Source organism: Micrasema longulum, unplaced genomic scaffold (genome assembly GCF_059751315.1).
Source record: "Micrasema longulum isolate JH-2025_06_02 unplaced genomic scaffold, ASM5975131v1 h1tg001582l, whole genome shotgun sequence".
Classification (NCBI taxonomy): domain Eukaryota; kingdom Metazoa; phylum Arthropoda; class Insecta; order Trichoptera; family Brachycentridae; genus Micrasema; species Micrasema longulum.
In genome coordinates, this window is record NW_028278765.1 from 268,002 (window position 1) to 285,623 (window position 17,622).

General features: G+C 32.6%; 1 protein-coding gene across 1 annotated transcript in view; it reads right to left on the minus strand.

The window, feature by feature from the left end:
* The window catches only part of LOC148274787 (phosphatidylinositol 4-phosphate 3-kinase C2 domain-containing subunit alpha-like), a 49,480-nt gene that overhangs the window by 16,849 nt on the left and 15,009 nt on the right, over window positions 1-17,622 (minus strand). Inside the window, exons 11-28 of the mRNA XM_088236606.1 lie at window positions 16,700-16,869; window positions 15,745-15,964; window positions 13,779-13,983; window positions 12,233-12,487; window positions 11,505-11,623; window positions 10,627-10,793; window positions 9,560-9,726; window positions 8,156-8,381; window positions 7,771-7,959; window positions 7,513-7,670; window positions 7,298-7,385; window positions 5,789-5,918; window positions 5,552-5,707; window positions 5,320-5,470; window positions 4,756-4,912; window positions 3,956-4,083; window positions 2,583-2,693; window positions 1,416-1,616 (exon numbers count right to left, since the gene is read on the minus strand). Coding sequence (XP_088092732.1) covers window positions 1,416-1,616; window positions 2,583-2,693; window positions 3,956-4,083; window positions 4,756-4,912; window positions 5,320-5,470; window positions 5,552-5,707; window positions 5,789-5,918; window positions 7,298-7,385; window positions 7,513-7,670; window positions 7,771-7,959; window positions 8,156-8,381; window positions 9,560-9,726; window positions 10,627-10,793; window positions 11,505-11,623; window positions 12,233-12,487; window positions 13,779-13,983; window positions 15,745-15,964; window positions 16,700-16,869 — 2,998 coding nt within the window. The remainder of the gene's footprint in view (window positions 1-1,415; window positions 1,617-2,582; window positions 2,694-3,955; window positions 4,084-4,755; window positions 4,913-5,319; window positions 5,471-5,551; window positions 5,708-5,788; window positions 5,919-7,297; window positions 7,386-7,512; window positions 7,671-7,770; window positions 7,960-8,155; window positions 8,382-9,559; window positions 9,727-10,626; window positions 10,794-11,504; window positions 11,624-12,232; window positions 12,488-13,778; window positions 13,984-15,744; window positions 15,965-16,699; window positions 16,870-17,622) is intronic.

Here is a 17,622-nt window from a genome sequence, read left to right on the forward strand (position 1 = left end):
TTTTTTCACATGTAAAAATACCTGTAGGTGTGATTTTTATCAGATGCATTAGTGTGAAAATCTGATAACCATTCAACAGTGTATTTAAGATTCTTATCACAAGGATTAAAATCAGTTTGATTTATGAAGATAGAAATATTATGCATGGAGTGCGAAATTTGCAATAAGATTCCTTAAAACGCAGGTTATTAAACCAACCCTCAGAAAATAAAATATTTAAAAAATGGGTTGGTGGAATAGAAATTAACAGCAAATTAAGATTTACTGATGACGAAGTTATGATCATGGTGGCCTTCGTGGTTAAATAGTAAAGACGTTTGCTTTACGTGCGGAGGGTTATGGGTTCGATTTCCGATGAGATCACTAAAATTACATGTGATTACGATGAGTGTTTTGTGTTGTAATTCACCACCGTAATGGGCCCCTTGGTCCGTTGTGGTACAATAAAACAAATATACATACGTAATACATAACTTAAGATGATGTCAAAAATAAAATAAAATGCAAAAAATATTGAAATATGTATCCAAAATAAAATAATCTACAATGTTTTTTTTTTATATCCCAAAGAGAGAAAATTATGTTAAGGTATTTTCAAACCGTCTTTTGTTTAAATAGACCAAAGATTATTTAATTATTGAAACCAATACAGCCATAAAAAAATTAACAATGCAAATAAAGTAACGACAAATTAGAGTACCAATTACAGGTTTTACATAGGAACAATCATAACACACTGTTCACCAGGAGTAAAAGGAAGAAGGATGAAAAAATAGGGAAAGAAGAGAAAATCGAAAAAGTAGAAAGAGAAAAAAAAAGTAAATATAAAATAATAACAACAAAAAGCAAGAAAACTTATCATTACAAATATTGCTCCTGTCATGTCTCTATCACAAATTTTATATGTTTTTTGAAAGAATATTTAGTTTTACTGAAAACGTCTATCATAATAAAATTCTTATTGATATTGACTTCTTTACTGAGATTTGGTTGTTGTAGCGATGGTATAAAAAAGCTGTGTTACTCTGGTATTGAATCTGGGTATTCTAAATTGTATTAGAAAAAACAGTTCAGTGAAATCTATTTCGTTATTCAAAATTTTATACACACATACTGGCTGTTGAAAAATTCATCGATCTTTGACATAAGTAATTCTGCAGTGTTTTGCTGCAGTTACATAGTTTGGAAATTGATTATGTACTTGTTCTGTAATTTAAATGTTGAATAAATTTGATTTGTAAATTTTCAATTATTTTTGTGTGACAATCAACTTGAACGTTTATCTATGAAATATAAAAATTTAAATTGCACATCGAAAACTAGCAACCTTGATTAGTACGATTATTTACTAAGCACTAAATAAAATACAAATACCTATCTGTATTTATGAGACTGAATTATTGGATGTGGCTTACCTGTGAACTTTGGCTAGCGGGAAATGAATACATATCTTCTGGTACAGCTCTGTAAAGTGTTTATAGCTTCGGTACAGAACAAATGGGGTGGCCTGACCCTGTCTAGATATTCGGAGAGCGTACACGTAATACTTCTCAGGATCATATCTCTTTTCATAGCCTAATACTTCCACATTCGTCAGACGTCCTTCCTGGGCAAGTCTAGGAGTAGAAAAGCTTAATTAATGAACAGTATTAATTTTCTAATTATCTAAAGTATCAAGGAGTTGAAACATACAATTTCAAGGTCAATTATGTTATTTTCAAGTCAAAACTTTTCTGGCCTTCTTTTTAAGTTTTAGCAATGTGAAATTTAGACACAATACTTTAAATGCTATTTCTAGGTCAACCATGCTTTTTTCAAACTAAGATTTTTGTGTGTATAAAATGAAACTAACTCATGGAAAATTGAAGCGACTTATAATATAGACTCAACATTTAAAATGCAATTTCTAAATCAACAGTGCTATTTTTAGGCCAAATATTTTCCTGCCTTCTTTGGTATAAAATTAGGCACATAATTGGTATTTTTTTCTGTATTGATCTGTAAGTTTCCCCAACAAATAAAACATTATTATGTGATAAAATTACATAGCGAGGTATTTAATAGCAAAAAATTAAGGGACAAATTTTTTATTAAGTAATGAAAATTGAGCATGAATTGATCCCGTGTAAACCCGGGTAATAAATTGATGAAATGGAATAAAATTCTGTATACCTAATTTGAATAACATTAAAATTATTTTATAACCAATAATTTAACATAATTATTTCACAAAACTTTCTTTTATTTTACGTACACATCACCTCACCGGATAAAACTATTAGGTACTAATTTTTAAACATCCTTTTACGTACCCAGTAATTTTTATGGTATATTTGTGACTATCAAAAACAAAAAAGAAAATTAAAATCATAATGAAACATTAATAAATTTAAGCACAAATCAAACAGCTACCGAGTTTGAAAGAGACACCTTACAAAAACTAACAACATGTAATTTATTTGATACATTTTAATAGATAGCTATTTTGTTTGGGTTATCATCAAAGTTACCGGGACCCAAATCAAAAGCTATTTTTTATTTTAATACTACATGTTTACGTTCTATTATATAAGGTTTCTTACGTGTATGTTTTAGGCATGAATGAAAGTAGCCCAGTTGATGCATTAGACGGCTCACCAGCTCTTAGTTGGGCAAGATTATGCAGGAAAAAGTTAATGGGAGTGAAACGTGACCTGAAATGATTAAAATTATGAATATGAATAAACTTATTTAAATGTCAAATTATACAATTGAGGGATTCGCCATTGAAAAAAAAAATATTGCGAGTAACAAACATAATGTAGGTTCGGTTCAGTTGAGTTCAGTGCCGAAAAATCGGCGTTTATTATAAGTATAGTATTATTATATTCTGTTTGCAAAACAGTGAAGAAGTAAAAAAAATATACAAATAAGAAAAATTAAAATATAAGCAAACATAGTAGGCACTGTCTATTTTCACTAAGTATAGTAAATACCTGTTCTGTATTCCTGGTGTATAAGAATTTTAAATTTTTAACCTGTCATACTTATTCAAATTAATAATTGTAAAAAATAAAACAAAATACAAGTTATAAATCACTAATCTATGACCTGATTATACATAATGTAATTTATTTTTACAATTTTAAAGAATATGTCATATATCTTATAAATATTTATATTTTCATTAAAAACAAAGAGTTTTTTCTCCATCTTTGTTCAGATATTTATTTAAATGTATAATACAGCACTACTGCCAATTACAATGTACATAAATTATATTATTAGGTAATTACAAAAAACAAGTTTTAAAAAAAGCATAATAGATTATTAAGGTCCAATATATGTACAGTAAATAAATAATACAATAAATAATGAAATATCATAACATATCTTGATGAAACCATCACGGCTTAATCCAGTGTGTCTCGATATGCCTGGAGAGTTGTGTAAGTAAGAAAAAAAAAGAAAAAAAAATTTAACGTGACTTTTTTAATTAATTCATCAAAAGACGAGATGTAATGGCTAAGACGCTTGCTTCACACTAATAAACTACATATATAAAAAATTGTAAAAAAAAATCTCTTCACTAGGATATCCTATTCTAAGGAGGACTACATTTATATATATTTTTAATATTTATTCATAGTACTATATAAAATTTACAATTTTTGAGACATAAGTCCCAACTCCACGGGACCCCAAGTCCTGTGATAAGTTGAGACGAATAATAAACATCAACAACATAGCACGAAAAATAAGACAAATCATTAAAAAAAAAAACATATAAAAATAACACCAATATTCACAAATATAAAAAGAACAAACAAAGACAAAAATTTGGTATACACGAAACAAACTCAAATATTTGAAAAATCATCAAGGAGTTTTCCACTCAAATCCCTCCCACCAACAAAAATCCAGTCCTAGTTCCTTCTCTTAAAAACAGGTTTTGATACAGAGAAAATGCTTGTACCTAAGAGCCGAGTGGATAAGGCGGGCGAAGGCAGCGGCTGCTTCGGCTGGAGTTTGTCCGGGAAGGAGTGCCGCCCTCACATATCCTACTGCAGCAGCTGACACTCCCGAGATACCAGAAGACGCCATCTAATTTATACAACACTTGTAAATATATTGCTACAGTTTGGTATTTCAATGATTAAATACTGTTATCGAACCAAATTATGAAAAAGTATTATAATATGGATACATTGATACACTCAATTGATAAATCTGGTTACATTAAATAAATCAATTCCCACCTTAATACAGGCATATAATATACATAATTAAAATCTACAAGTATTTAGATTATTTATTATTAACTAAAATTAATTGATTCAAACATTTACATAAATTGTATTGCATATCAATCAATAAGGGTTTTGTTTTTTAAACACATTTATTTTTATTCTTTCAGAAATCATACAGTTTATAAAATTATAAAGAAATTACAAAAAAACCTACTTTTAAAAATAAAAACCAATTATATGATTTCTTGCAATGTTAAAAAAGAATATATATATATTTTAAATCAGAAAAATAAATGCTAGATAAAATCAAGTAATAATACAGTATCAAAGATTTGAATCGGGCTAGTGTTGCGGATTCACGGATCGAAGGTACGAGGTTCGAACCCCACTCTACCCCAACTTGATTCCCGTTTTCTAATAGTGAGTTATTAACAACTCGTTGAAAATAGCCCCAAAAATTTAAATATTTGGGTAAAAAATAAGAACGTAAATGTTTCTTTATTGAAAAAAAAAAAAAAAAACTTACCAAAGAAAAGAGGTTCAGAATAAGGTTGTGATGTTTCCGAACAATATTAAAAGCTGTACAACACAACTCCACAAAGTGATGGAACCTTTGCGAAGGACGTTCACCTCCATTGATTACATAAGCCATGTCCGGTGTTAATACAAAAGGAGTGCGATCTCTGAAACCGAATTTTAAAATTACGTTTAATGGTAAAACATTTAACATGTTAAATTGAATAAGTGTAATTTGTAGAATAATATTATCATCATAATTTCCTTATCTATTCAGTGGTGCATTAGGAACTATATTGGTACTCTAATTTCAGCATATTTAGATCAATATTATAATAGGTGCTAGTCCAGGAATAATAAAATATTGCAGTGTAAAGCCACCTGTAAAATCAATATTTGACACCCACCCGCAAGGAATTTTATCTAGGACCTCAAGCATGGTAAGCGAACATGCCAACAAGGGCGGACTTATCCCCACTAGATTACCTTTTCCAGGCCTTTTACTTGAGAGTAGTACGCACACATAGAATTGTATTCTTCATAGGTGTGAACACAGAAATATGTGAAACATTACCTTTTGAAATTTCCAAACATCTGTGCATCTCCTAAAAACTTTCCAAAATCAATGTGGAATAGATGTCCCGATGTTTTTAACATGATGTTGTCATTGTGTCGGTCACATATACCGAGGAGGTAAGTTGCCACACTGTAACCTGCACACGATGCTGTAAAAACAATACAAATTAATTTTGTTTTAATTTTTTAAAAACATTATTCATACATGATGGGAACATAAATCAACATACCAGTGAAATTAGTAACAGCTCTTTCATATTCTAATTCTGAAGGATTATGTTTGGCGAGCCACTCCGCAATGGGTTTATCTTTGAAAGATCCTGTTAAACCCCATTCAACTTGAATTGCTCTAAGTGTCTCTGCTGAGCACACCATCTCTATCATACCTATAAAAATTAAATAAAAATATATGGGTACACATTACAAAAGAAAAATGTTTTGAAGATACGTGGTATCATTTCATGTACCTTTCCTAAGCTGAGTAGGCACAGCGTTAAAGGTTACCATCCGCAAGTCTAAACCTTCTGTTAACCATAGTTGGTCCATTACTCTCATCACTTGTAGAACCAGGGCATCCTGACGGAGATCGTCCCCGACCTAAAAGTTACACAGTTTGATTATCACAGAATTCGATCAGTTACAATACAATTTTTAGGCGAAAAATAAAATATAAAGCCTAAATGTTTCAAGCAGTGCCTTTCTGAATGCTCTCTAGGGCGTGGGAAAAGCGTTGCTAACACATAAATTAACCTAAAGAGCGCTCAGAATCGCATTGCTGATGAATGAAAAATACAGTTTAGTGTGCGAAACAGAATCAGGACTTTCTATTCTCAAGGTAAAAATCCTGAAAAGGGAAATCAGGTGGAGATAAGTTCGCCTCATAGTATAGTGTAAGCGTGTTCGCCTTTTATGCTTGTGATCTTGGGTTCGATTTCTAACACAGTGGATGTTAAATATTGGTTTTGAAGGTGGTTCTACACTGCGATATTTCATTGTTCCTGGACTGGCTCCTTAAGCGTAAGACTAATTAACCTACCTAATGTATTATTCTTATTAAGGTCCCGACGTCACTGCGACTTGTGAAGATCTATTGTGACTGGTCCCCGTGAATAGTTCTCGCCCTCCGAGCCCAGGTCTATAAAGAGCCTGGCTACTGTGTGGAAGGCGAGAGTTAACATTTTGCTAAATCTCCCCCTCCAAGCCCAGAACCGTAAGTATCAGGCCATTACGTAGGGGGCGAGCTCTTTATGGTCCCCGAGGATGGGGCTCCTTTTATGATGTAAAGCATCTCATTTACATAGAACGTGTATAGGTGTTTCCTCATCTGCACTGCAGAACCTACAGATTGAACCTTGCTGGAAAGGTTCATTCTAGCAAGGTGTTTGATCAATCTCTAGTGCCCTGGGCGGGCTCTAGTGATAATCATCACTTGATTTCGGCTGAGCTTTATTAGGTCAAAAGCAAAACTTTGCGAGTACCCTTTTATCAGTTCTTTCGCATAGTGCTGACCTGGTACTTTTTCCCAGAGTATTACACTCTGCTTCCCCTGGGGCTGTCTCAGTTACCAACCTTGACAGTTCATCAGCTGCCTCGTTAGCGTCAATGTTTGAGTGTCCAGATACCCAAATTAATGTCACACTGTTACACTCACCGACACAATTAAGCGCCTGTAGGCACTCCAGGGTTAATTAAGAATTGATCTCGACAGAGTTCAGTGCTTTTAGAGCAACTTGACTGTCAGAAAGAATATAAATGTATTTTCTGCGCAAATTTTCATGTGCACAGGCATAGATGGCATAGAGTTCGGTTTGGAAGATAGTGGGTAGAGCCCTAGACTAATGGAGAACCTTCAGATACAGGGCAATCAGAGTGCCAATATAGTACCGGATGCACCACCGCGTGTGGATAGGGATAATGATGGTGGAAGCATAAAAGGGAGAGTAAAACAATTATGGAATTTGAACATGGATACGTACCTTGAAAATAGCTGGAATTATGGCATTGTCACTGCTAAGGAAATTAATTTTTAACGGGAGAGTGTTGGATGGAAAATATGAACAGGACCTAAAATAAAATTACAGAATTAATGAAAATTTTAATTTTGATAAATTGTTGTATTCATTTTATGGAAAGCCAATATGAAATGAAATATGAAATGATTTAATATAATAAGAATTTATTGAAATCTTACTTCACATCCACATCATGTACTTCTTGCGATATAGATAGCGGTAAACATATGTTGTGCGATTTAGTCAATGGAACCAAATTATCCACACCAGCTTGAAGATTTATATTCCTTACGCTCTCCTTGCAATTCTTCACAGAACTGGCCACTTCCGTAAGGGCCTAAAATACATATAAACAGAATATACAAATAATTGATGAGATCCTAACTGTGTAAATTTCTTGAAGTGTTTTATGTAAAACAGATAAGCAATGAGGGTACCTTTACTAAAAGCTGTTGTTTCAGTAACCGTTCAGCTAGATTTTCTCCCACAATGGCCAGAAGTGCTCGGAGAAGTAGCTGATTACGACGAACCCATCTTGCTGAAGCCACAATACTTGGGTCTGGTTCAGTACCTATTAGTAATGGTTCACCGTCTAAGGAGATACCTAAAAATTGCTCGGATGAATTCTGAAACAAAAAATGTTTGTTATTCAAATGATGCAATAATTCTATGAGCAGTAATAAGCGCCATATTTGAATTGTGACTGCAGCTGTCGACATAGTTATTGAATGAGACAAATTTCTTTTGCTGAAATTTATATCCAAGATCTAGCTATTTCCATGAGCTTCATAACCAAGTTCGACTGTATATGATTGTTATTACCTGTGGACAGTTGCCGGGTATGTCATGCACCAGTTGCCAGTAAAGGCGATGGGCAAAGCGGGGAGACTCCAGGGCCCGCCTCAGGAGCAGCTTGGCCAATGGAGATGCCGGGTGGCGCTCGTAGCGCAGTGCCATGCACAGCTGCGGCATCAGGGACGCCAGCACGTCGGTGGGGGAGCGGGACAGCCAGTGGACCGCGTGCTCTCTCACTCCCACATCGGGGAAACTATAAATACAAGAAATATTCAAGAAAAAAAATTAATGCGTTGCAATTTAGGACATGAGCTATGAAGGTGTAATGGGACAAAAACCAACAGCAGAGATATCTGGTGGTAAAGTATTTAACACCAGTGAAATAACACTTTTTTTAAGTAAAAAGGGTCTATGAAATATTATCAAACAAAAAAAAAAAAAAATCTAGTTATTAGCAGCATAAAAAGTATTTTTAAATTTGTAATTTTAAAGTCCCGGAAAAACGGTCTTTGCATTGGGCACGCCCCTAATACGTCATGATTCATATTTATTTTCAACTTTCATCCATTCATATTTTTATGGAACATCGTCACGAATCTTGACATCACAACTATCAATGCCAAACATGTTGTGTTTTTCTAGTGACACATTTTTTTACAATTTCCTTTCTAAAGTTATGTATGAAAACATTTTTTCACAATATCCATATTGATTTTGAAAATACAATGATTTTTTTATATATTTTCATCGGTATTCGTAGTATGTGATATTTCCCAATTGTTGATAAAACAACACCTTCGTTCGGTCTCTAAATTGTTTTTCTGTTAGTTTTTTATGGTGTAATTGGTTTTATGTGAAAGGGCTGTGCATAATATTTTCATTTATGTATAAAAGTATATTTTCAAATTCAAATTAATTTATTTTTCCAAAATAACAAAATATTTAAGGAGTTATATTGGGACAAAATATTAAACCAGGAACCCTTAAGCGATGGTTTGACATTATAAGGGTATAATACTCTCTAAAAGCAAGAGTTTCACTAATGTGAAAGATGTCGATCTCCAAAGTGATAATGATAATGTTCAACTGCTTGACTACTCTTCCAATTGGCATAACCAGGGGTGCTATTCTGAACAACTCTCGCGGTACGAGAAAATAGTTTTTCTCGTGTATTTTTTATCTAAATACACGAGATAATACGGCCTCAAGAGTATTTGGAATACGAGCCTTGAGGTAGGATGGTTCTGGAAGCCGAGAGGTAAAACAGTCTGTGCTGAAGCTGTCGAAGATAATCATGAGAAACATACAAATTGATACTTTTTAATATGGCTGACTTCTTGATAAAACCTCTTATCAGTCTGAAAAAATGGGTCAGTGTGAACCCATCCCTTCTAAGTTGCAGACTGTTTGTTCATGGTTGAGTTGACCTACCACGGTAGTAGCATATGTAGGGCATCGTGAGGGGTGGGGGGCGCCCACTGTTCCAGCAGCCGTAACAGCTGTCTCTTGCTTCCGGCATCCCAACTCATGGAGGCCAACAAGACTAAAGGAAGAGCCCCAGGAATGCCGACCAGGTAATGTCGCTTCTCCCAGAGAATCTACAAAAAAAAATACAGATTTTTTCATAATCACCATCATCCCCCTTTCTGTTCCTAGTATTGCATAGGGCACTGAATTGGTAAACCAAATGCAGCATAGTTCGATCATCCGTTACATGAAGATAACGTGATCAGTCCTACTCATCAAGTGCCAGTTCAGAGACAGATTTTTAACTCAGTTTAATTTATTTTTTAGGATATGAAAACATGCATAGGTACGAAAGATTCACACATTTGTCTTAAAGTTATTTTATTGAGATATTAAATTGAAGTTCCTTTAGTCGCTGTCTAATGATAAATGCATATTATATAGAAAAAATAAAATGTGGTTTACATTAGGTACACACAGATGAATTATTTAAACAATTTTTCTTATATGGAACCCAGCTAAATTGACCAATTAACAAAACATATGTTGCTTAAAATTAAATAAATACAAATTAAAAAAAAAAATTTTGGTAATTCAATAAAATTTTATGAAATAAACAAAATAACGAAAGGGTAGCATATTTGTGCAATAATATAAATACATACAAATAATGAATTGTAACCTTACAAAAAAAATGGTATAAAATAGTACTGTTTCAAAACAATTTACATACTAATTCATATTTGCCATAACTATGCATATTTATTTAGGAGTAATGGATAGTAAATATCCAAGCAAGTATTGAGTAATACATTTTAAAATAAATTAATAACTTTAGCATGAATCTGCTAAACATGAATTCCTATTTTTAGTTGTGAATATATTATGAACATGCATATTATATTTTTTTTTATTAAACCAACCATTCTAGAAAATATTAAGTCTGATTTAAACCTACCTTTAGAAAAAGCAGAAATGGAGATATGTATCAAATAAGATCGTGGGAAAGAAACAAAACAACTGCGTCTTACCTCTCTGCATTCGGTTGGCATTCTCTGATATGGACCCTGTTCCACTAGGTGCATCAGTTGCTGCTGTGTATGCTTATCCAAGGCATCGAACGAATGATTGGATGAATACGTTTCACTCTCTTCATCTTCCTCCCAATACACTCCGCCATTGCAATACGATGGGATTTCTGAAAACATTTTTTGATGAATGTTGATCACATTATGTAATTTCATTTGTTCAAAATTTTATCCATTTCTACAGAATGAAATTGTGGTCAAACATTCAAACTAATCTAATGAATGTTACACAGTGTGTAAAGTGGCCACTTAAACCAGTCAATGACAGGTCATAAGCCCTGTAAATGCCTAGACTTCCATATTCCCTTCTCAAAAATGTTTTCCCTCTCTGTTGAAATAAATTTAAATATGAACAATTCCTTAGGGAGGAAATCCGGCCAGTCTGCGGGAATTTGGAAATACTCAAACATTGTTGGTTTAATTTTATTTAAGTTAATATGTGGAGGCCTAATCTCCCCATTAAAAAACAGCTATTATTTTTCGTTAATTAGGTTTGTTTCATGTTTGCATCTTTCGATATATATTTTGTTATTAACTCTTCTTTTGACCAATCTGTGTTTTGGTTGACTGGAAGATATCGCTTTTAGCAATAAGTCTGCCAAAGCACTTATTCTTACTCTAAGATTTAAATTATAAATAATTTTTTTTTAAATTAAAAAGTAAAACAGTTGACTAAATCATAAAATTTGTTTTTGCAATGTGCGGATATGAAAACACGCTACAAGACCTCTAAAACAGATCGGAGTAAGTGATGGGGGCTTTATATGCTTATTTATGATTTATTAAATTAGTTCATAACATAATGTTTCTATGCGCCTTACCGATATGGAGTAACGGATGTGCTTGGGGTGGGCACTCGGTAGGTTCAGGAGCTGGTCCCAGCCTTTTATCTGCGCTAACTGGCCAGATAGGTAAAATAAAACATCCGGAGACAAGCAATCTAGAATAAAATGAAAGTTTATTTTAAAACTAGACTGAAGTGTATTTTAAAATACATAACACACGATTACTGGGTGAAATAGATTTGGACCTACATTCTATCATCAAAATATTTATTTATTATTTAGGGACACTTATACGGAAAAAGAGGTTTCGGGTTCGATTCTCGACATGGTTGACATGAAATATTTTATAGTCCCTGGATGGCACTTGAAACGTAAGACTGATTGTCTTACCTACATGTACATGGGTGCGGAAAGGGAATGATGATATAGAAAAATATAAAACAAAACATTACAAGGATAGTAATCATTAATTTGTAACTTATTACAACATGTGAATTAAAACAATCGTAAAATAGAAGAAAAACAAAAAATATATACAACACAAATATTGAGAATAAAGAAATTCAAAAACATCTTACAAAATCAAATCAAAATGTACATAGGTATATACAAAGAATATCTAACGCTTAACGAGTCTCCGAAGATATCAATGTTCCTAACAGTGTATTTGTGTAACTGTTATGCTGTCTACAAATGCCCGTATCATCCGTAACATTTTATCATCAAACCTTAATAATGGTTATTTATACAAACTAAAAATTTACCCATTAAACTCAAACAGTTGAATAGCTGTCCAGCCTAATTCTTCTTGTTCAATGTGAACTGGGACCGCATTGTCATCATCATCATCCTGTTTCTCTGGTGATTCCTTCTGATTGGCTTCGGCAGCTTTGTCTTTCTCTTTGTCAGAGGTAGCGCCATTTTGGCTGTCAGGTGTTGCCAGAGTTCGCCCACTTAAGGTTAGGACCAAGCGGGATTCTTTCGGCAGGTTGGCAATACTGATTTCTCCCAAATTTAGCCTAAAAAATTAGAAGATGGGAGAACTTAAATTACCTATTCATTATTTTTCTTCCTTAGATATATACATTATATTTGTATTACATTTTTAAACATTTAAATTTCAATGTCTTATGACAGCATTAATTGAAAAGGGAAACCAAATTATTTTTTTTAATATTGTAAACGCTTTCGACGTCACAGCTTGATTGTATTCCGAAATGGATAATCCATAATGGCTGGAGGGAGTGGGCTTCATACTTTTTATTTATTCTGGTATGAATATAATAATACAACTCATGAGAGGATAAAATGCGAGTTTCTGGCGCCTTAAAACCAACCAGCTAATGGAAGGTAACCCCGAAAGAAAAATCCACCAGAGAAGGCTACGGGAAACCAGTCTAATCATCTTTTTCCAGGAATCACTACGGTGAGTGCATCAAACAAGCAGTTGCCCTGGCTGCGAAATATAAGAGTAGTGAAGGACCGAGATGCTTTCGCTGTAGTGATCGCCAACGTTGGGAGGGACCAGACAAGGCACCGCAAGAAGAAGAAGAATATAATAATATATGATTCCTATTATTAATTGCTTTCACACTATTCAATATTATTTGCATAATATTAATTTATTTGAAATGCCCTTACAGTTTTTAAATCATGGTATACACAAATAAATATATACAAAAATAAAATAAAAAATATAAGAGTGAAAATCAAACTATTTATTGAATTTGTAATTATTGATACTTTTCCAGGACATAGGACTTGATCACCTGCGGTGAGGTATAGATTTATCATCACTGTATTGATTTGCAAGCCGCTGCATGTGAGCAATTGGTGAGTTTAATTAAAAATTAGTACAATAATGATGACTGATATCAACTTTTAAAGATACATATAAATATATTTGTCCTTCTTGTGGTCTAGTGGCTAGTGCATTTGCCTACCATGCATGAGTTCTCAGGTTCAATTTCAAACATGGTTGATACAAAATACTTATTTAAGGAGTGTTTTTGCACTGCAGTAATATATTTCATAGTTTTGGACTAGCATCCAAAGCGCAAGACTGATAATTATGCCGTTACTAATAAATGACCAAAATATGGTAAAAATGGTGTACCAATGCAGTGCCTTAGCACCAAAGGTGTGGATTAGGAAGTGTTGACAATGATGACTAATGATAGGAAGATTGAAAATGATTCTAGTGATGTTTTTATTGTTTGCAAATGCTGAACTTCTGCTAACTAAATAAATAAAAATGAAATAGTATTCAATATATGCTATGCGCGAATTATCATACTGTGAGTCACAAACCATGTTTCAAATATAATTCTTGGATAGAAGCCTTGGGTGTCGATTGGGAGGGTGTGAGTCGACTGCATTCCTCTTAGGGGTCTCGTGCCATGGTAAACCTGAGCATGGATCACAAACTCATCATGGTTCCAATTCACAGGTGGTCTATGTACTCCTTCGATGTAGAAAAGTGCCGACTCTTTTACAGATGATAGAAACATTGATTCTAGACAAGAGAAAAAATATTTTAGTATATTCCTGATATAACTTTAATGCCTCTTTTGATACTTAAAATACGGCTGCATTAATTTAAAAAATTGAACTCGATTTGGTTATGTGTCATTTTAATACATATTAGATGTGTGCACCACGCTGCCGCCGATGATTCCAAACATGTTGAAACATTGGCATGAAATCAGCGTGAAAGTATATAAAATTCAATGGACTTCTACTAAACTAAAAGATGGTCTATCCTCGAATTGGTATACTTTGCTCGTTTTAGTTTTTTGGTGTCGTAAATATTTATGGCCTTTTTTGGGTGCTCCCGTGTAAGTTGGATTCCTTATGATATTTCGGCTACCGTTGCAGGAGGCATCTTGAGGATAAACTATAGTTTTACCATTGGTACACACGTCTAACATCTAAATATTGACGCACATAAGTTATTTATGACTTTTAGGAAATTATCGAAATATTGAATTATTTCGGTAAATAATACAAACCAAATATTTATTAAACTTAAGAAAAAATAAAACACCTTTATATTTAAAAAAAACTAACTTTAGGTACTACCTACAACTGTTGAGACACAATTTTATAACATATTTTTTTAATGGAATAGGTGAGAGTTCCAACTTTTGAATTAAGAATTTTTCTGAACAAAGTTTTGATTTTTGAAACAAAGTTTTTTTTTGCATTCTGCCTTTTTTGGGCTTGAAATGGTTTTAATATTACTGTAATTACGCAGTAAATATACATAAAGACATCAAGATCTTACGAAAACCCTCTAATCTGCAGTCAACAAAGTGTTTCCCATTGGGAAGTTTTTGAATTTTTTAAATAGGTTTGTATTTTCTTGTCCAATTAATTACAATTTGACATGATATATTATATCGATCAATTAATACATGCCGGAGCAAGCGCTCGGTCGAAAGTACTTTGATTGGTGGACCAGATATTATATAGACTAGTATAAACAAACTTGCAACTTTGGGTGTGCTTGGTAAATGATTTTAAATTATGGATGTGTTCTTATTTTTTAGAATTGTACGTTACCACATTTGAAACATTTTGAGATATTAATCTATTCACATCTAGACACACACAAACTTTCATTTTTAAAGACCATAACACTAACATAATTATGTTTACCTGTAAATATGTATCAACATGTATCAGAGGAAATAATTATAGCAGGCATTTGAAACCCTGTCACATAAACACCAAAATAATCAGTATGAGCAAGGTACTATTGAATAAACATTTGTGAACGCATATTTAAATTCTCATCTCTAAAACGGAGATTCTTAAAAATATCTAGCGTTTTTTCAATCTCTCAATAAAATATGTAGATAGATTTTTTTGTAATTTTGGTTCTGCACCATATCTTATATAATATTTGTAATTGTGTTTTGAAAGATTTAAAACCTCAAAAAAAACAGTACATGAAATAAGTATATGATTTGAGCATCTATGGAATTCTCGAATCATAAGATGGCCGATATTTGAGGGGGTTAAAAGCAAAACACCACTGTCCATGATCACTGTTTTCGGGAAGACTGACAAAATTAGAAGACAAAATATTATTTCTTTTAAGTTCCATATACACATTGAACTTAAAATGAATAGTCTTTTCACTACTGGTTATACCATGCATGAGTTGCATATTAAACTTATTAGAAATAATCTTTTTGGTACTGGTTTTCCCAAAAACAGTGATCATGGACAGTGGCGTTCTTGCTTTCAACCCCCTCATTTTATGTCTTACTTTCATTTTCTCCGGGAAGACTGTAATGGTTGTCTTCCATCTGGAAATCCACCCTATTTGATTTGCAGTAAAGTGCTATAAACGCTTTCACAGCCTCTCTTAACTTCTGACAGTGTAATCCCAGTGTATCTTTTATTGTTGTTTGGCGAAGAGACACGGAACAATAATCTCCAGTATCATTAATTATTTCTGGTTTCATTATACTAGAATCCGGCTGCGACTGTTGAAATAAAAATTACATGAAATAATATCACAAACCTTCAAATATAAATATATAATAGTTATTAAAATGTCCTCCAATCAAGTGTATTTCATTTTCATTTGTTTCATACAATATTTTCGTATAGTTCCAATTTCAAATATTATTAATATAATTTCCTGGAAGTAGAAACTAAATTTTAATTGGCTATGTACATCTTAGGCCGTATTCCAAAAAAAAAATTGGTTGGTTGACTGTGAGAAGAAAGTGCTTTTTTTAAAAATATTTTTTTAGTTTCGGGAGAATAGCTGTTTTAATTTTTTTTACAATCTCAAGTACCTACAAGTAATGAGGAAGTTCAGTGGTTTAAAATAAAAAAATGTTAATAAACTACCAAGTAAGCTGAATTAAAAAAAAACTATTAAAGATACAATTTTTTCAGTTTTGTAATTTTATAATTACTCCGCGCGTGACGTCGATAATTTTCTTCGGTGAGATGTCCTGATTGGTGGGTTTGCTTCATGGAAACCGGAAATCTAGCACAAATCTTTATCATTGGTTGATTTAGAAGAACTTGTGATGTCATTTAAAGTAGTTCATTCTTATTACTTTTTTAATACAATTTAGAGAAATTTCACCGTATAATTAAATTCTATAATGTTAACTAAGTGTAGAATAAATAGATAACATTAAGAATAAGAATAAGAGACAATGAGTGTGCATTTTTTAAACATTATATACAGTGAAAGTAAGTACCTGAGAGCATGCACTTACAAGCGCCGTCAAACTCTTGGATATCTGCATCGTCTCCACTCCACCAAGGAGGGTGCATATGGCCTTCACAGCCTGAGCAGCTGCTCCAGTCCTAGCATTCCCCGCCTCCGATACTGATGTCGATAGTCGGGACAATTCTCGCTCCAGAGTTTCTGTTATTTAAATATTTTTAATTATGTTATGATCGATTCAATACTCTGATTGACGAACATTGATCGTCTTTACGAGGATTAAATACTAACAAATTACAACAGGGATGGAGAACATTTTAGAGAAGAAATATGGAAGTCTAGGCATTTACAGGGTTGATGACCTATCATTCGTTTCAGTTCAGTGCCAAATAAAGTGGCGTTTATTGTAAAGCATAGTATTATTATGATTTGTTAGCAAAACAGTAAAGGTAAATAATATACAAATAAGCTAAATTAAAGTAAAATTAAAGTATAAGCAAACATATTTGGCACAATCTATTCTCACTAGGTATAGTAAATACCTGTTCTGAGGTAGACAGCATTTTTCTTTTAAGTATAAAATACAGCATTTTTTAAAAAGATGTCTTAAGATAATTAATACAAAATTGAATAATATATAAAAATGCGATAATCTTACAAAAAAATATGGAACTAAAAAACCAAAACTGTCAAAGTATATTGGCTGGTTTAAGTGGCCATTTTACACACTGTAACAATCACCATTTTGCCTATGTTTAAACATCCATATTTCTTCAATTTTTCCATCCATTTCACTAAAATTGTAATTTGTTCATCTTAATGATATAACTCAAAATATTTTAACATTATATACTGTTTAATAATCTATTTTTCATAAAATAATAATCTTATTATTGCCGCCTGTTATATAAAAATACAGTTTCATTATTTTTTAAAAATAAGTATTGTTTTATT